Source organism: Gallus gallus, chromosome 1 (genome assembly GCF_016699485.2).
Source record: "Gallus gallus isolate bGalGal1 chromosome 1, bGalGal1.mat.broiler.GRCg7b, whole genome shotgun sequence".
Lineage (NCBI taxonomy): Eukaryota > Metazoa > Chordata > Aves > Galliformes > Phasianidae > Gallus > Gallus gallus.
In genome coordinates, this window is record NC_052532.1 from 174,092,425 (window position 1) to 174,113,063 (window position 20,639).

A 20,639-nucleotide genomic window follows, 5' to 3' on the forward strand; every position below is an offset into this window, starting at 1 on the left:
GTACCTATAATGAGTAGATAACAGCAGATAGCAACAGACTGCATGTGACCAACACGCTGCCAAAAGGGCTAATTGGCTGCTGAGACTTACAAAGAGGAGTAAAATTGTAAACGGTAACATTATACACAGTTCATCTACAGGTGTGGCTACAGTAGGAACAGTGTGTCCAGACCTGGAATTTACACATCTCAAGAAGAATGCTGGCAAACAGGAAAAAGTTTAATAATTGAAAGATTCTAAATCATGTTTTATCTAAGGGACACAAAGAGCTTTGTTAGAAGTATTTGTCAAAGAGTTAAATGAGAGGTGGCTTATAGAACCATAGAATCGTTTGAGTTGGAAGGGACCTTTAAAGGTCATCTAGTCCAACTCCCTGCAATGAACAGGGACACCTACAGCTTGATCAGGCTTATTTTCTGCTTGTGACAGCCAATACATGGAAATGCATTACAAAATTGCTGAAAGCTGAAGACAAATTAACACTAGAAATAAATTTTTTTTAATAGTTATATGTTTGAAAATGGTGGGTAACTTGATACTGAAACAGCTTATATTGAAGTGTAGGAAATTCTCCATTAAAAATGAGCTCGTCCAGGTCTTGAGTTTTTCTAAAAAATATCTTCATTGTGTGACAGGATGACTCAAAATGCATCCATTTTGCCTTATAATTTATGAATCTCTGAGACAGAGAGAACAACTGGCTTGAGTTCTGAATAGCAGGAAACAGTCCAGGAAGCAGCATATGAGGTAGAGAGCTGAAATATTATGAAGAGCCAAGATAACTGCTGGATTAGATACAGAGACAGCTGAGAAACAGAACTCACATCCAGCTCTGAAGCACACCAATGGAGAGAGAAGCAACAAAGAAACAGAAGGGTTGAATTGCAACAGGAAGAAACTAGGACTACATAGACATGGAGCTACTCACATAACATTTAGTTAAAGCTCTTGTACCCACCAAAAAGTTCTTCTGCAGGGTTATGCAGAATACAGGCATGGCCAGTCATCCTTATGCTTAGTAACACCAATCGGTTGTAAATAAGAGGAAAAACTAAGCTGTAATAATTTATGGCGTATTCTAAGCAAAGCTTCATTTTTTATATATTTTTTTAAATTAAAACATCCTCTTTCACAAAGTATACACACTGGAAGTGGTATTTATGACATATAAACTACCCATGATTCCTTACCTTTTAAAGCTTCATTGATGTAATTCTGTATGTAATATACTCTGAGCTTATCGTGCACCATATTCTGGTCATCATCAATTCCATTAGCCATAACATAAACCGGGACATCGCCATACTTTGATTTAACCCATCTGAGCACTTTGCGCAGTCCCCAGGGCACTACTGCAGCTCTGCTGGGGGAGTGCAGCCATGTGATGTCGCTGATCATCTGAACTTCAAGATAGTGATCATATTTCAGTGCATCTTCTTTCTCCCAGCCCACGAGGATAGTCGTGTAGTGACTTAAAGCAAAGAAATCAAATGAGCCCTGGATTAATTTCTTTTCGTCTTCTGAGAAAGAAGGCAAGTGGAAATTATACAGGTCAACGCTGTTTCTCTGGTGAAGCCATGCCCTCATCATGTGTGGGTAGTCACCACTGCCAAAGATGGGCTCTGCAAGCCAGCCAATGTCAAACTCTAAAATTCTGTCAGCAACTTCTTGGTCGTTCCTGGAAAAGGGACAAGCTGGTTCTACCCAATCAGCTTGCAGAGCTATAGATATTTTACCCTTCTGAGATCTTCTGAATTCTTTGTCATAAAGATGCCATGCTTTCGCATGGGCTCTCAACAGATTGTGTCCTGCAGTGTACGTCAAGTTTTTCACAGAGGGTTCATTCATCGTGATCCAAAATTTTACATGGTCCCCAAGACTTGCAAAGCAGAATTTTGCATACTCAACAAAAGCCTGAACGGTTTCTGAGTTTTCCCAAGCCCCAAATTTGGCAAGAGAAGTTGGAAGCTCTTGATTCTCAGCCATAGGTTGCCATAAAGCAACAACAGGAGTTATATTAACCCTGAGAAGTTCACTAGCAAAACACTGATAATAATGTACAAGTGTGTGGTTGATTAGAGAAAGATTGCCTAAAGGAAGGACTGAAGACCACTTCAGTGAAAAATGGAAGTGCGTGACATGCATTTCTTGCAGAAGAGAGATCTGGAGTCTGATGGCAGCGAAGTCAACACAGTGATGCTTGCGTTGGGAGGTGAAAACTCCATCCACTTTAATTAATTTCTTCGTCTGGTGAACATCCCACACATAAACATTAGGGTCAAGAAACTGGGCAGGAGTTGTGTCTACCTAGGTAGAATCAGAAACACAGCCGATTCAAGGTGCTTGCTCTAGGTATGTGGGAACATCATTACCATCAGGCACAACTCACTGACAGAATTTTGCAAGACAAACAGTACATTTAGCACTTCTTAGATCTCTGATACATTAACATCCCTGGCTCATATGAAAGAATTAATCCTCTGCTAACATGTGATGTCGGAACAGTACCAAATCTACATATCTTTTTCATCCTATTTGCCATACAAGCTTATGCTAATAGTTACTGTGCTTATACGATCTCTAGATTGCTGCACTACTCACAGAAATGAGGGAATGCTCGAGGCTAAAGCATAAAACAGCAGCAGATCTCCAGAGAAGCAGATTTGCAGCAAAGACTACAGGTCTTTTAAATATGTTTTTCTTTCAGGATTAAGCTACACCAAAGGTTCTGGCTGTTGTAAATTACCCACTGGCTTCTCTTTCAAGACCACTCCTTGAACACAGTAGAAGGAATAATGAATGCAACATCATTTGTGTCCTTTTTTTTTCATGACTATGATGCAAGATGCGTAAAGCTCCACACTTGATTTTTAGCACAAATTCAGTTGACAAGCAGATTTTTTCTGTCTTGCTAAAGAAGTCCTTTTTAATTTAATTATACGGAACTCAATTCCAAGTTATTTCAGCAAGATGTCGATTTCTGATGGATTCTTTTTCAGACATCTGAGTATCATAGAATCATACAATCATAGAATCATAGAATGGCCTGGGTTGAAAAGGACCACAATGATCATCGAGTTTCAACCCCCCTGCTATGTGTAGGGTCGCCAACCAGCAGACCAGGCTGTCCAGAGCCACATCCAGCCTGGCCTTGAATGCCTCCAGGGATGGGGCATCCACAACCTCCTTGGGCAACCTGTTCCAGTGCGTCACCACCCTCTGGGTGGAAAACTTCCTCCTAATATCTAACCTAAACCTCCCCTGTCTCAGTTTGAAACCATTCCCCCTTGTCCTATCACTATCCACTATATATCACCCCACAATAAGCAGCTTTCCTGTAAGTCTTAGGGCTTCAGATGTCAGATGTGCCTGTTATGACATGCAACAGACAATAAGACATGAGCTCCTCCAAGTCCCACACAATTATAATTTCACATTTAAGTGAGTATCACAAACATAATAAGGACTAGAAAATGGAAAAATGAATTACATAAAATAGTGCACAAAGTAAAATCCTCTTTTATAATCTATCATAAAAAAGATCCATACTTAAAGGTGCTGTTCCTATATACCTGTTTATTTGTCCCTCTCTCTCTCCTTCTGGCGCAAGGCTCCCCTGAGTTAAGATTTCCTTGTCCTGCCCTCTGTTTGAAAAGCAGGTGTCAGCCTACAACCAGTGTTCAACTCATAGCTGAGGCTTTGCAGACCGTATAAAGAGCTGCTGAAAATCAGCTGCTATTTTCTCCGGAGAGGTCAGTGCAGTGCTTATAGAAGAAAGTAATAAAAAACAGCGTGTCTGCGGGAAATTGCTTTTCTGGAGAATTGTCCCTTGTAGATTACTAAAGCATGCATTTCCACTAATACTCTGGGAATGCTGTCAAAAGAGTTTTTCCACTGTGATGCATCTACAAATCACGCTACCTAAGCCTTACAGCACAAACTGTTTGGACAGCATTTTGAAATGAAAATATTCAGCTTTGAAGGTTTAGGGGATAGGGGGGATTTTTACCTGTCTTAGGCTGACTGACTCCGTAACTTTACAGCAGTTATCGATCCCAAAGGCAGCAATTTCATTTCCAGTCCCTAATCTATCTACGAGCTGCGAGGATAATGACTGCTGAATTTTCTTGGAAATCAATGCATCAGATAAGGAGGGTGTCATATTTTTCAAGAGAACAAAGTTTGATCTTAGTTTTGGAGTAAGGAAAAACAAACAAGCCCCCTATACTCTAGCCTGAAGAAATATTCTGTCTTGGTGGAAAAATCTAAATTAAAAATTCTGCTCTTGGATCCAGTCTCAGAGCTGAATTTAACTGTACATCCTCACTGTGGTGGGAGGAGCCCTGTAAGCCAAAGCAGCATCTGCAAATTACAGAGCCAAACAGTTAGAGACTGTAACTAAGCTACAGTTTTTACACATTATGAAGTCTTAACATTTGAAAGGTTCTCTTGAAATATCAGATTTAGCAGAAATTCAAACATTGAGAGCTATGAACTGGATCCTTACTCAGTCTGTGTGTTATCCAGGGGCACTGAAGCTTCAGTCAGACACGGTTCTATACTAAAGGGCAAGGCAGGAATACAGAAATTTTATCCAAATCCAAATAATTTACTTTTTTTTTTTTTTTTTTACACATAAGTCCTCTAACAAAGGTGCCAAAATGTATACACATGAGACGTAGAAACACACCATTTTAAGCACTGGGAGTTTTCAGGAAATTTTCTAAACCATACATGACCACAGCAGGCAAATACATTGCCATTGACTTGAAAAAGCAGTGACACTCTCAGTCTCATAAATTAGGACCTTTAGAAATATGCTTTAGCACATCTAAGCAACTTCCATTAAACAGAATTAGAACTGACTTCAGTAACGCATCACTCAACATACTCAGGGAGGTGCATCAGACCCTTTCCCTTCTATATGTCTTTCTAGGTTGTTCTTTTCTAGACTGTATGCCAGACTGGCTCTCCTTGGTCACACATAGAAAGTCTAGCAAAGGATGAAAGGCACAGCATTTGCCATAAAAGTCTTATACCCATTTCCTTGCAGTGCTGTGGTAATATATGCCAGCAAAGTCCTCATTTGGCAAATTTACCAACATAATCTTGTCCAGTGGTTTGGCTGGAGAACCTATTGGCTGCACCATCAGACTTACCTGAATGTAGTTGTCAACAATCCCCCAGGCAAAGCCACAGGGAAAGACCCCTGCTATGGGCTGGTTTTCAGGCAAAGGAGGGAAGCCATTTTTTTCTATCAGCTTTTGATAGAACAAGACAGAAGATTTTGGTATCAGCTTTTTGTCATGGCTTTGGAAGTCGACATAAAACAATCCGCGCCGAATGCTGTATCCCCTGTGCCATTCAAAGCCATCCAGAAGGGACCAGACTGTGTATCCGAACACATTGACTCCATCGTACCGGATGGCTGAGGAAAGAACAAAACCCAAACTCATTGCAGTGCTCTTTTTTTCCTGAGCAGATTACGCTGTATCAGCAAAGTATGCAGTATTTACATGTAAGAACAATAGGTCAGATAAGTATCTCAGGGTCTGCTTTAAAGCCCATTTAAGAGAGACACTTCAGCTTCAGCACTCAGGATGCTCTGGGACAGGCTCCCAGGGCATGGACACGCTGTGCAAGGCAGCAGAACTACCTGGCTTGGCTTTAAAGAAACCAGATTTAGAAAAAGAATTGGTGCAGCAGCAGTTCAAGCAGTGCTGCTGACAAGGTGTGCCAATGCTTGGCCTTGGAGCAGGGCATGCTGTGCCTGAACAGTGTGCAGCCTCTGAGCCAGAGGGCACTGCGCTCTGCTAAGCATGTGCTGCAGCTCACTCAGAGCCAAAGTGTCACCAGCGTAGCACCACCTGGTCCCCAAATCCAGACAGACTCATTTTGCTCATTCCTCTCCGCTACTAATATAGATGAAGAAAACCTGGACAACACTTTTGGGTGAAGACTGACTTTGTTAATTCTATCCCTTTATGTCTTTTATGGCATAGAGTTTTCCAGCTTAAATATTCAAAGATTCCTAAAAATATATATTCCAGGTCATCTGTTTGGCTTTTGTGAATCTCCACACACTTTTTAGGTTAAAATCAGAGCCTACTGTCAACTGTTAGTATTGCCAGTGTTACAGCTTTGAGATTTCAAGCAATACTCACATTTAGTTGAATTAAACACTAAGATTCAGCAGAACGTTCCTGGGCAAGGCTCAACTTCAGGAAAGCGCACAGGAGAGTGCTTATTTTAATTATGTAATTAGACCCACCTAATTCAGCAATGCATTTAAGTGCATTGTTAAATGTTCTTTTGAACTTGAGTTTGGCTCAGTAGTCATAGGAGTCTGTCTTTATTACTCAACATCTTCTGTAAGCCCAAACTGAGTACTGACTGCACATAATATTTTCCAACTTAACAACACTTTGGAGCGTGTTTCAGGGAGCTAGAGTATCAAGATCCTCATTTCCTGGTTTTGTTAATGTACCTCATTAAAGTAAGTTATGAAGGACCACATGGATTCTTGATTGTAACCCAGTTCAAATCAATTGAATTAGCTGTGGTTATATAAACTACAGATTTGGCTCAGTCTCTATCGTAGGTCATGAGAAAATGTCTAAGGAAGTGGAACACGTCTCCTCCTAAAGGCATCATTCTCTTATGTTTGGCATATGCTGGTATTTTCCTAACCTCTGCTCATACACACGATGACATCTGCCGTACCAGCAGAGTAAAAGCCGGCACAGGTCCACTTTGTTAGACAGGATTTCTCTTTGAACAGCACGTCACCCCTTATGTAAGTCATCACACAGCACTCCTGCGCTTCCTGAACACCTCAAAAGTTCTCCTCAAATCCTTCTTTCAAAATGTAATAGCTTTAAAGTGTCGCCTGTGAAAGAAGCGACTTGAAAAGACTGCAAGTTTAGAAGTCTCGAATGTAGTTTCCCTGGAGAATTGCATATTACTGAAAAAAAATACAATAAAAATCACTGTCTTTTTTCCTTTTTATTTTTGCTTTGTCTCCTTGCCCTTTTTTTAGTATATGTCAGCGTGCAAACTAGACCCACTGAAAGTGAAGCACTCCGGGTGTCTGAAACTGAGTGCCCTTGTCCATAAGACCTGTGGGAAGTAATGCCTGAGCTGAGCAGTCCCCACAGCATGCCTAGACGTGTGCTGCTGCACAGAGCTGGGCCAGAACTGGGTTAATGATTAAACAACACTGACTGTATCCTACCAGCACTTCAGCTCCTGTGCTGTTCAGCTCAGTAATCTAGAAACAGCCTAAGGAACCACAACAGTCAGCACCACATAAAGATCTGTAAAAGCTCTATGCTCAGCGGCTGTCCCACCCTGGACGGGTGGCTGAAACCCACAGTCCATTTCCACATGGAATTTGTCCAGGGATCTATGTTTTGCCTCTCAATATACCTGAGAATAGTACAGACCTGACCTGACAGAGGCCTGGCCATTCCTGTTCTTCTTGCTACTCCCTGTGTTTAGATCTCCTAACTCCTCAGGTGATGACCTATCCTCTTGGCTAGTCAACATAGCACAGAAGAACCATCATGCCCTTCTGTTCTACATGCTCAGCTTCACAAGAAACAATCAATTTATTTGTTGTATCACAAAGACAGCAGAATATGATCCTGGAGTAAGATAGCCACTCATGAGGATACCATGAAGACACCCATGAAGATACCATGAAGACACCTACAACCAATTAGAAACTTTAATTAGTATTTAATAGGCAGAGATACTGGCAAGATCTAGGAAGGAGCAAAATCACATCCATGTGGCCTTGGATTTAAATTATATATCCTTGCTTTTCAGTGCTGTAAACAGCAATTCCATTTTACTGCCATGTCACTGCTGGAGTGAATCTGGTGGGGACTAGTTCATGAATCTGTCTGTGATAGTGCTTTATCACACAGGACAGACATGCCCTAAGTCTCTGACAGAGACAACATGTGCCTTTGTCTTTGGTCTTTCACGTTGTACAATTAAGACTGCTCACTGCCAACATGATGTGTTCTGTGGATCTTAACTTAATTCTATAGGTGCTGCACAGGGAACTTTGATATTCACATTGAATAATTCAGATTCTAATGGGCAGAAGAGTTGAGTGCAATAATTTCCATTGTAATGATGCCAAAGTCCCTTCTGTCCTTTCTGCAGATCCAGTCATCTGCCTTTGCTTTTTTTTTTTTTTTTTTTTCCTGTTTAAAGTTCAGACGTGTTGGAATTCACAAGTTAATATAATGACAACACCACCACAGTCGCTGTTGCTGTTATTACTATTTACAATAACAGGAAAGAAACTCTATAAATTGAGATTGTTTCCAGCTATTATTAAAAGGTAGGTCCATGTATGTATATCCAGGACTTTATAAATGGAGCAGAAATATGGGTATCAGCCATAAGAATCATACAATCATAGAATGGCCTGGGTTGAAAAGGACCACAATGATCATCGAGTTTCAACCCCCCTGCTATGTGCAGGGTCACCAACCACCAGACCAGGCTGCCCAGAGCCACATCCAGCCTGGCCTTGAATGCCTCCAGGGATGGGGCATCCACAACCTCCTTTGGCAACCTATTCCAGTGTGTCACTACCCTCGAGCCTTTTCAGTTCAGTACTTCATCTGACTTCATACAAACTAGTAATACTGTGCACACGGCAGTTACTGTTTCACTTTCCTTTACTGCCATTTCAGATGCACTGACTCATGTATTTATTCATCTTTTAATTTATTTGTAAGAAATAGGTTTCTGAAATAGCATATTACTCTACATCTCTGTGATGCTGAGAGTACAACTAAAGTTGTTTCTGCCTGTCACATGTATGAAAATGGCAACATAACACAATGGCTCTCTTGTCTGAAGAAACACCTATAAGAATTCTGTTTTTAAAACCAGAAAAGTAAACTGTAGACCTGAAAGTCAATTATTCATTTCTAAATTAACAAATTAAAGATGATGAAAGTGGAAATTGGAACCCCAGCAACTCATTAATGAGGACTGAAAGAATTTGTTTTGGCACAAAGAAATGGGAAAACAGATAGTAACAAGGTAGTGTATTTCTCTTACTGTGAAAAAAAAGATAAGTTAACAAATAACGTAGATTACATAACATGCAGTTCTCCTTAAACTGATGTAAATTCACTTCAAATAATTGTGATTGATATTGAGAACTGCATTAATGTAACATTTGTGCAAGTGCAAAACTGAGATGCAGAATGAAACATATTATTTTACCTGTACATTTTTTACACAGGAACTCCTATTGGATTGCATTTTCCTTTCCACGTACATATTCTCAAATTTTGAATATGTATATACCAAAGATATGGAAGGTGATTATTAATAAATAACAATAACATAATAAATTTCCCTAAGTCCACTGAGAGTACAATTCACACAGTTTGCACTTCCTCCCACCAAAGAGAGCTGAAATTTTCCTACTGACTTCAAAGACAGCAGCATCGAGCTCAGTAAATGCTATCTGCAGATATGATGGGTCTTCCAGAGATGAAAAGAATAAACTCAGGAAAGAGATCTGCAGTCTCATTTCACAAATGCCAACATGAATGTTAAAGACTAAATTAGATTTCAGCCCTTTTTTTTTTTTTTTTAACAAATCTCTTTAAGCTGTTATTTTGCATAATTATTTTGACAAGCACATATTAATACAACCTCAATCCTACCTTTCAAGGTTTCCATAATGAACTTCTTGAGATAGTAAATATATTTGGCATCATCTCTCTTGGTGCTACCAGAGACAAACCAGCTGTTTTCCACAATGAATACTGGGGGGTTGTTGTATTCAGTGCTTATCCAGTAAAGGAGCTGCCTCAAGCTTATTGATTCCAACTGCTGGAATTTCATGTGAGAGTCCAAGAGCTGAAAACTCAAGGTAGCTCCAAAAGAAAGAGCAAAAAAGTCAGCTGTTCCCTTGATGTACTTCTTGTCTTCTTCGCTGAATTCAGGCAGCAGAGATGAGAGGTTACTCCTCATGCTCTCTGGATAGTCGCCATTAATAAATATGGGCTTAGCAAACCAGCCAAGCACAAAATCGAGGGATTTTTGACATTCTTTTATATTTTTTTCAGTCATATGTTGAGGTTTTATCCAGTGTGAGCTAAGGGCAATGGACACTTTTCCTTTTTGAGTTGGACGAAAATGATCGTTGTACAGATGCCAGACTTTAGCGTGTGCCTGTGGAGAAGAAAGACTGTCATGAACGCACCCCAAGTTCCATTTTAAGTATTGTAATTTGTCCCAAATACAGTCCGGTGTCATGTAATGACCACATAAACGTTGCATTTGAGGGTTTGATCTTATCGATTCATCAGCGGTTTACAACTCCTAATTTAACTTCTCATCAGTATAATAACAAAAGGCAAATCCCTTTGTTGCTCTGGGAAAAATGCATTGCTGTTTCCTATGAGACAGATACAACTCCAGACACTGAACACATCTTCAGTGTTCAGCTAGACATCTTTGTTAGCTTTTAGTATTGAGTTTGGACATGTTTCCAGTGCTTCCAAAAACGAAAGTGCATTTAACTAAACATGTTTCAGAAGATGTCTTCTTTAGATAAATATCACTTTACTTGCAGATTCACAGATGTATGAAGAAGTCAGGCCTATTTGTACAATCTACTGAGATCTCTCAAACAATTCAAGACAAAGAAAACCCACAAGCTTGTTTCTATTTGAACTGGAACACACAGTATAGGAAAAACTACCAACCTGGTTTTAGAAAAGTCTATGGGGAAAAAAAAAAAAAAAATATCTCTGCAGCTGAAGAATTGTTCCAATAATTCAATTTAACTTATTCATTAAAATTTGCTATTTATCTCAAGCATCAAATTTCAACCATTTCACTCGGTATAACTTTATCTGCTACTATGGGATGTTTCCTACCAAATTTCTTCCCCATGATCTTACAGAGTTAGTTGAAACAGACTCTCGATGTTCCCTTTGAAAGCTAAATAGATTAAGTTCCTGGAGCCTTTCATTATCTTCAGGCGTAGTTTCAAGCCCTCCAACCACTCTCACTGTTCTCTGAATCTCTTCCAATTTGTCATCATCCATCTCAAACTGCAGAAGCAGGATTAGACTTAATACACTAATGATAGTCTTGCCAGCAGTGAAACCAGAGATAATTTAATATATTGTTTCTGCTTATGTGGCCATAGCATTACACTGCAAGCATATCCTCATCTAAAATACTATGATATCTCAAGAGCACTTCACCACCTAAAATACATTTTTCTCTGCACCTACATTATCAAATTTTGACAGATCTATGAATCAACATCATATATTTTCGTCATCTTCACATTAGTAGAAATTGTAATGCTTCTTTCTAGGTAATTGCTTGAAAGGCAAAAGACACAAGACCTTTTCATTAGAACAAACTCTACCTGATAACTATCCCCAGTTTACATGTGCGTTCTGAGACTTATCAGTTAGTATTTGTTCATATAATGTTGTGATGACACGAATTTTCATTCTTGCCATACAGGTGTGCTGAATACATGACAGACTATTAATCAAAATGTCACAGGCATTTTTTCAGTCCTCCCTAGAATAAAAGCCATATAGAAAACCAGTCTTCCAATTCATGCAGGTAGTGTGTTAGCAAATTCTATCATTAATATCCTAACTTTTGTTTACAGAATCCTTTTCATACACTCTTACCATTCAAGCTTTCAAATGCAATGGTTTCCAGTTGCAAGCCTTATGAAAAGCATTAAACAATTAAGATTATTAATCATTTTTTACATAGATACTGTCAATCGATGCCCCGTCCCTGGAGGTGATGCCACCTCCCTGGAGGTGTTCAAGGCCAGGTTGGATGGGGCCCTGGGCAACCTGGTCTAGTAAATGGGGAGGTTGGTGGCCCTGCCTGGCAGGGGAGTTAGAGATTCATGATCCTTGAGGTCCCTTCCAACCCAGGCCATTCTGTGATTCTGTGTGATCTGTGTAATTACCAAGGAAAAACAATGGCTTCTATCATTATACTGTTCTTGCAGAATTTTAATTGGAAGTGAAGGGCAACTGAAAGATCAGTAATTACGGCTCAGTTCAGTTGCTCCCATACAGAAATCTACTGTTTTTGAGTCATCATGGGGTATGTGAAACATCTATGTCTGATGCCACCAGCAGAGGAAACTGATGCCATGTCCTTTTATTATGGTCACCAAAACCCAAAGAACTTAGAAAACTCTAAATCACTGTAGGATATACCTATGTATAAACACCTGAATCAAGCTGTCAGTTGCAAACTTTGACATACGTGGTCTCAGGTATAGTATACCAGCAATTAACACAATGCAGTCCTGCCACTTGTCTATATTACAATTAATTCTGATGCTAGTGAGAAACTGAATATAGCAACCACTTCAAAGTCTCATGACAAGAATGAAGCTGACTGGCACTTACTTAACTTTACACTGAAGCACCACTGTGCTGACAACAGAACAAAAGGCATTAGGCACCATGACCAACCAACATCGTAAATATGATTTTGAAAATATCATTGGGAAGAAATATGTCACCACTTGCAAGGTCACGGGATGTCTGGAGATACATTATTGATAGTACAATGAAGCAAGGAAGGAGAGAATCCCACAGGTCAGCCTTTTCCATAAAGTTCACTATCTTATAACAATGAAAAAAATATTAAGTACAAAAATGTGGGATTGTCTTATTCAATTTTAACTTCCAAGATGGTCATCCAGTCTGTCTCTATAGAAAATGAGGAGGCTGGTGTTAAAAATAAGCAGCATGAGTCATTCTTTGGGAGTGCATCTCTTTCCACTGCTGGCAGACAAAGCCTATCATTTAGTTTAGACAAGACTTATGATCTACAGACAGCTGAAAGCAGGTAAGAGGAAGTCCATTTAAATGTTTGCTGCCTGAAGTGTGCGTGAAGTGGAATTATACTACACATAACTGTATACTATCCATAATAAACCAGCTAAACATAGAAAATAGGGCATTACAATTCCCAGGCTTGGTAGACATAGTTTAATGGAGTAGTTCAAACACGCACAGAAATAAAGCTGGAAGGAGCCATGACGGAACAGAGACTCTGGATATCTGGAACAGGATTACTTTTTCTAAAATCAGACGTCTAGCACAGCTTTAGATACTTTAGAGTATTCCAGCCTCTAGATGCAGTTTCAGAAAGTTCTGAGTCCTGTACAAATTCTAAGGTAAAACTGCCAGCCCTACAGAGATGCCTGGCATACTATAGAATGCGTTGAATGATAATTTGCACAAGCATACCTATCTTCATGCAAATACAATCCCACTGCTAGGGTGTGACTCAGTTTGAACTGAAGACACTTCGAATTCTGCCATCCACATGTAAGCTAGATGCCCTACTACAGAGGCTACTGCTGTAGACTCTGGCTCCACTTAGCTACCTGACATCTATTTTCCACTCCAAAATGATGTCTGTTCCATGTAAAAGCCCTAAATAACTTGGAAAAACTCACATGGCACTACCTATACTGAGCTAACGAGATCCCACTCAAGTCGATCTACTTAATGAAATCTAGAGAGTGATTCAGTGATAAAGTACAAAGTCCATATCATGGCACTCAGCAGGATTACTGCCTAAGACCCGGAAGTTTTAGAGATTAGGAGTAGAATGCAGTGTAGGTGCCCAGGACCTTTTGAGATCAAACCAGGTATGATTCAGGACCCAAATGGACATCATGCTCTTCTGGAGCAGCAACTGGAGGCTAGACAGGATATCTGAGGGTGGCTCGAATCATAGAATCAAAGAATCATAGGATGGTTTGGGTTGGAAAAGACCTTTAAGATCATTTAGTTCTAACCCCCCTGATATAGGCCTGTCCAGATCCTTCTGGATGTCCTCCCTTCCCTCTAGCATGTCAACTGCACCACTCAGCTTGGTGTCATCTGCAAACTTGGTGACGATGCACTTGATCTCACTGTCCATGTTGCCTACAAAGATGTTAAATAGCACCGGTCCCAGCACTGATCCCTGAGGAATGCCACTTGTCACTGGTCTCCACTTGGACACTGAGCCATTGATCACAACTCTCTAAGTGTAACCATCCAGCCTTATCTAGCAAGGGTCCATCCATCAAATCCATTTTTCTCCAATTTGGTGACCAGGATGTCAAAAGGGACAGCACAGAAAAGCATAAGCCAGTCTACTATTGGTTATTTTATATTTATCTAAAATCTTACTTATTCATCTCATTGACTTCCCTAGAACACATTTTAGTTCACAGTTGACTAGGATTAAGATTGTGGCAAACCACACTTCAATACTTTTCATGACACATAACATGTTGACTCTTTGTAAGCTGCTGATGACTCTTAGTTTTTTCCTTGTTAGCTCAAGCAGGTGTATGGTGCCGACAGATCACTCAGCTTGACTGGAAAACTTTACCAAAAAAGGCTAGTTACAAGAGCTGTGCAGTCACCCATGTGTTTTGAGCAGAACTAACTGCTACAGCTTGTGTCCTAGTTTTGAGGTTGCTGAATTTGGGTAGTCTTATCATTATTACTTGCTTTCAGACAGTAGCACATATTGCTAGATACCAAACACTTGACTGACACCTTTTTTGGGGGATACTTCCCTACATTCTTAGACTTGAGTTAAGCTGGTACTGGGAAAGCTGCCAGTTACTATGGGGACTCTGTGCTTGCTACAGTACGTTCTTTAGGAACATAATCTCAGCTAAGCTTTTAAACACTTACTTTACCCTTGAAATTCCTACAGCACTAAAATAAAAGTTTTCTATCACCATGATAATGGAAAAAATTCTCAAGATGTAGCTTGTCCTTGTCAAAGCCCATCCACATCATTGAACTTAATTCATATTTCAGGCTCTGGCATAGACCTGTTTTCAAGTCAATATATTTTTTTTCCCATAATTTTCCCACACAAATACCTATTCAAATTATGCTCAACCTATAGTCAACCTGTGAAACTCTGGTATTTATCAGCCCAATAATAACCAAGTTCAGCCTACATGAAGTATCAAACACATTTCCAAGGCTTAAAAGCCCCTTGCAATGCCATAGCATGGGCCAGACTACAAAGTCCAAATTCCTGCAGTAGTAGCAGAAATAATTCAACGTAGGCAAACAGACTTCATAATAATATGTCGTTGTCATATCCTACTCTACTGCAGTGCAGAGCTACGCAGTCCAAGAATCATTAGGTAACGTCAGTTCAGTAACATACAGACACTTGTTTGCCTGACTACTCTAAATTCCTGCTCAAGATCTTCCTGGGTCTGGCACTGACGTGTAATATTCTACACGTTCTCAGTGCTTATGTCTATCATGATGCATAGCTTTCACAACAGCAAATCAAGAATTATAATTGGGAACATCATGATTCAGTAATTTGTGTTCATTCCTCTAGAACAAGTTGCCTCAATTTCCAGTTGTGTGTCTTCTCAACCAACAATAATACCATTCATTTCACAAATAAACTGCACAAATTACCTGCTCTCCATGCTCAGATGAACTATCTGGTTTAACTCTCTATTTGCATGTTAATGAAGCTGAATAGGGAAGTGTTACTAAAACTCATTTCGTAATACAAAGAGAAGAGTTAATTGGAAAAGATGTGCAAAGGATTTTTGATTACTAGAAGGCAGACTGATGTATCTCCAACAAAAATGTCATTACTCGGTCCTATATCAAAAGCCCTTCTGAAATGAGTATAATTATTGGAATGGTATGGCAAACTCCTGTGCATTATTAGTCAGAATACACTTTGTACCAAGAAGAGGAAAGATGCAATCACTTTTTTTTCTCCATTTCATCAAAAACACATATTTTAATCAAAAGATGCAAGAAAAAGAATGTCACATTTCATGTAATGTTTCACTCTCAGATCCAAAGTGAAGTAGGTTTTATCCAGACAGTATTTTGACAAACATTATCTTTCACAAGAAGATAATATTCTTAACACTGAGTATCAGATACAGAAACTTAGAAACTGCTTGAGAGTTTTCCTATATTCTAAAGCCAATGTGATAGAACCTTCACATTGTTGTAGATAATATGCTAGCCATGTAATTGCTTCATTTTTTTCCTCTATATTTTTTTTCAGAAATATCTGTTTTTCTAGTTTCCTGATAAAGTCTATTAGTCACAAATCATTGATTCAACTAATATGGTATTTTTGACCAATTTCAACACTGCAGGACCAGAGTTAGACCTATAAATGATACATAGGATGCTAAGTGAACATTTTTAAGTGTATAAATATGTAATGTGCAGCTTGCTACAATGTTAGCTTTCAGAGTTGATAATACACCTGAAATACATTATTTTGTTGTACTTCCTTTCTTAGTGCAATTTAGTAATGGGGTTTTGTTTGGCTATGCGGGTCACGGTAACACATTCATACCTCACAAACATGAATGAATTTATGCCATACAGAAGGCAGGAAGCAATACTATTCCTATTTTAAGAAGAGCAAACAGAGGTATTATGGCATTTGTAGAAGAAGAAAAATTAAACCAGGTACCTTAACTTCTAGAGCAGTGTTAACTCCAGATCAACGCCTCTGCTTGGTCTGACACTCATCTCTAAGAAAAAGCACCAAAAATGTCATTAAATATTTGTCTAAAGGCACAGAGCTCTCTGAACCTCATCCTGCCTCACAAAGCCTGGGGAACATTAGCTGGATGATGCACACCTGCCCTGCAAATCCCACCATTGCCATCAGAGGCTGAGCAAACACAACCATACACCTCTGGGGGAACATTCATCTCACCTCATTTTTGTCATCACCTGCATCTGAACAATTCAGGCAAATGGCAAAGGTGGAAGACTCTAGGCCACAGTTCACCCAAGCCATTCTTAATTGCCAGACGAGAGTGAGATGAGAAGTGTGCGTTTCCATCCACTCACCCCACGGGTGGGTTGGCACCACCCGCTGAAGCCCACATTCTGTCTGAGCAAACCAAAGCATCAGAAGAGGAGCGGGCTGGGAAAGTAGCTATGGGTCTCGTGAGATTCTCTGAAAATATAAAGGTCATCTGGAAAAGAATTAGGTAGCATCTGACTTCGAGAAGCAATGGGAGACAAGATAAAAATAGCTTTATTTCTGACAACAAATGCTTCTGAGACACTTGATGCGTTTAATCATGTTCTGTTACCTCTGACAGAAAAGATTAATTACGGAACTGCACAAAAATAGTTCAAGGAATGTTGTGACCCATGTGCATATTAAAGATATGAGAGACTCTTAAGCAGAGTACAAAAAGAAGATAAAAGTACAGAGCAGTCTGAGTGATTTAAAGCTGAAAGACAATCTTGCAGTACTGAAGGGAGACTAAATTAGTCCCTGATAAAAGACTTGACTCTGATTGGAATCTGGGACACAATACTCAGGCAGTATTTAGTGGAAGACCGAGAAATAATCACTGCTATCAAAACTAGTTTGGAAGCACTGAAGCTACATAGACATATAAAAGCCTCAGAAGTGAGAGCGGCCTGCAAAGTCATCTACCAGAGTGCAAACTTCTTGGGTGCAGGTCAGTTTCCAACCTTGCTGACATGCTCAAGCACACACAAAAATACCAACTAAAAAAAGTTGTGAGGGGAAAGATGTGGAGAATTTAGATGTAATCCACAAAAGCAACTACACAGAACTGCACATCCAAGGGATTAAACACCTCCTCTATGAGGACAGGCTGAGAGAGCTGGGGCTGTTCAGCCTGGAGAAGAGAAGGCTCTGGGGAGATCTGAGAGCGACCTGTCAGTATCTAAAGGGGGACTGTAAGAAAGAAGGGGACAGACTCTTTAGCGGAATGTGTTGTGATAGGATAAGGGGAAATGGTTTTGAACTAAAAGAGGAGAGATTTAGGTTGGATATAAGGAAGAAGTTTTTTACAGTCAGGATGGTGAGGCACTGGCACAGGTTGACCAGGGAGGTGATGGATGCCCCATCCCTGGAGACACTCAAGGTCAGGTTGGATGGGGCTTTGATGGAGCTGTAGGTGTCCCTGTTCATTGCAGGGGAGTTGCACCTTTAAGGGTCCCTTCCAGCTCAAACTAGTCTATGATTCTATGTTGCTGTCAACAGTGAAAACCAAGATAATAATACCATTTTGCAAGAGTTGGTAATCATTGGAAATATATGCATTAGAAAAAGTGTGAAAGTTTGGAAGAATCTTTACCAGGAAAAATGCTAAAGTTTGTGGCAACCGAATATATTATTACCCAAAAAGAAACAGTCATACGCTGGTTGAAGAGAAAGAATGCTAGAAACACCAGTGAGCACAAAAGTTAAACATATAAAACTCAGATAAAAGTGACCTACGGTATTTATGGAATATAAATATAAAATATGTAACAATGACAAAATAATGCTGAGTCACAACACTGAGATTAAACAGATGCTAAAAGCCAACTGGAAAAGAGAAAATTTGTAATAGTACTGGTGAGGAGAAGGCATCAATTCCTGACCAAACCTTTGGTCTCATCCAGTTTTATACAAAGTGCATAGCAAAGGAAACAAAATAGTTGAGAAATAAGTAGAGCATCTCCTGCAGGAATCTTTCAGATCTCCAACTACAGAACATTGCTCCAAAAACTCCATAACTCACAATTCTCCCTATACTATGGCAGGATCCAAAAGATAAGATAGACAAACGGTTTGCTCTGCAAGTCACACAGTGAGGGGGACAACCACACTAATGCATCTGCCAGTTGAAAAAAAAAAGGAACTATTTTTTTCTTACATGTAGACTGAAAAGGTTTAAATGAATATATGAAAGACAAACATTTTCCATACCTTAATGGGGATAAATTCTGGAAAAGATGACTAATGCACCCATCTGTGCGTATTCACCTCTTCAACGTACCACTTGGAACTGCTTGTTCTATACATTGCTGGTCTATGTTTGTTATCCCAGTAGTTTAACAGAGGGACTGATGGTTCAGTGGGCACCCAGACAGCAATCTGATCTAGGGAAAAGCTGTGGAAGTGCATGAAAAGAATGCTTTGAAAAGTCTCAGAGAAGTTGGCAAAAGCTAAACAAAGAAAAAAGGCTAATTCCCTATAATTAAAATTGTGTGTTAGGAAGAAAAACTACATTAGCGAGATTGAAGTAAACACAGAGGACTAAAGCCCATTATCACTATGTGTCCTGACAGACAAGAAAGTCACAAAGAGGTATTCCTGTGTGCTGGGATTAATCTAACTACCTATATCACAACGCAGATCAGATGGACGTTAAAAGCAATCTATAATTTTGGGTGTAAATGATAGAATAAAGAGCCTAGATTACTCATTACCCTAAAGAACCCAGATTATTCACTACTCATAACCCTGGATTAAAAGCATCCAGTGTGGAAGAATTGTGCTCTGGTGTGAATGATTACCCTAAAATCTTAACCTGGGCACAGCAGTGGATTCAAAATAAACTGGCCATGCTGAAGTATGGAACTACCCCTGGAGATGTACCAGAACATTTTGCGTGCAAATTAATGCTAAGAATTTTCCAGGAGAAAGACAGCAAGAAATCCCAGTAATGTCAATTTCATAAATGAGTATCAACTTATTCTGATTTGGCAAAGCAATGTTTGTAGAGCTGGGAAAGGCTGACGGAAGAGCAGGCAGAAATCATTCCTGAGGTACAATCATGTGCTGCCCTAAAAGCCCTAGATGTTCTTTAGTGACTTGGAGATGAATGGGTAGAGAGGCTTTTACTCAACAATGGTCCCAAAAGAAATTATATTTCAGGAGGACCCATGCCAAAGTATTTATGGATCCTGACCATCAGCCACACAGGCCATAAAAATATCTCAAACCACAGAGAGAAGCTTATTGGAGCAAGGAAAAAATTCATGAACACTGAGCATTTCTAAGGCTCTGATGTGGCCTATCATAAAAGCAACAGAAATTACTCTTAGCCAGAGCTGAAAGAGTTAACAAGCACAAGCCATAACCCTGGTAGAACAGATTTAAGAAAACTTATGAATAGACCAAGTGGTACAAGGCAAGAGAGAAATATTAAGGAGTACACCAATTATCTTACCAACAGAGAGCAAATATGAAACCCCTTGCTCTACAAGTCTGTATGAGCTCAGTTCTGTTCTGGTTTGTTTATTTTTCTCTATGATTTGATATCCATGTTTGCAGATATGATTAAGACTTTAACCAAGTCATTAAAACCTTGCAGTGAAGGGAGTGGAGACTGGAACAAAATATGACCTCTTCGGCACACAAAGAAGGCCAGTACTAGTAGCCACAATGGGAATGCTCTTCCAGCAGGGCCACTGATGGTTCATGCCAGCACCCTTCCATAAGGAAAGGAGCTCAGTTCATTCTGTATGAAAAGAAGCATGCGATGCTCCTGGGAGACTTAGTGCTAACATAATGGGAAGATCAAGAAACTGTAGAGTGGGTGAAAGGTGTAATTAGCAAACTCAGCCTATTTAAGACTGTCAGTACTGTGGGCTCAGCAGAACAATGAACTGCAACAATAGGTGGTCCCCACAGCATACCATGGGGATCTCATCCAATCTGTTCACAGGAAAAGTCTCTTTGAGGAGGCTAGAACAACAGAAGACAGTTCCCTCTGGGAGAAGACATTAAATAATGGATACAGAATTACT

At 39.7% G+C, this 20,639-nt stretch overlaps 1 protein-coding gene across 1 annotated transcript in view; it reads right to left on the minus strand.

The window, feature by feature from the left end:
- The window catches only part of KL (klotho), a 47,428-nt gene that overhangs the window by 5,459 nt on the left and 21,330 nt on the right, over positions 1-20,639 (minus strand). Inside the window, exons 2-4 of the mRNA XM_417105.8 lie at positions 9,705-10,215; positions 5,160-5,428; positions 1,191-2,307 (exon numbers count right to left, since the gene is read on the minus strand). Of these exons, the coding sequence (XP_417105.3) occupies positions 1,191-2,307; positions 5,160-5,428; positions 9,705-10,215 (1,897 nt within the window). The remainder of the gene's footprint in view (positions 1-1,190; positions 2,308-5,159; positions 5,429-9,704; positions 10,216-20,639) is intronic.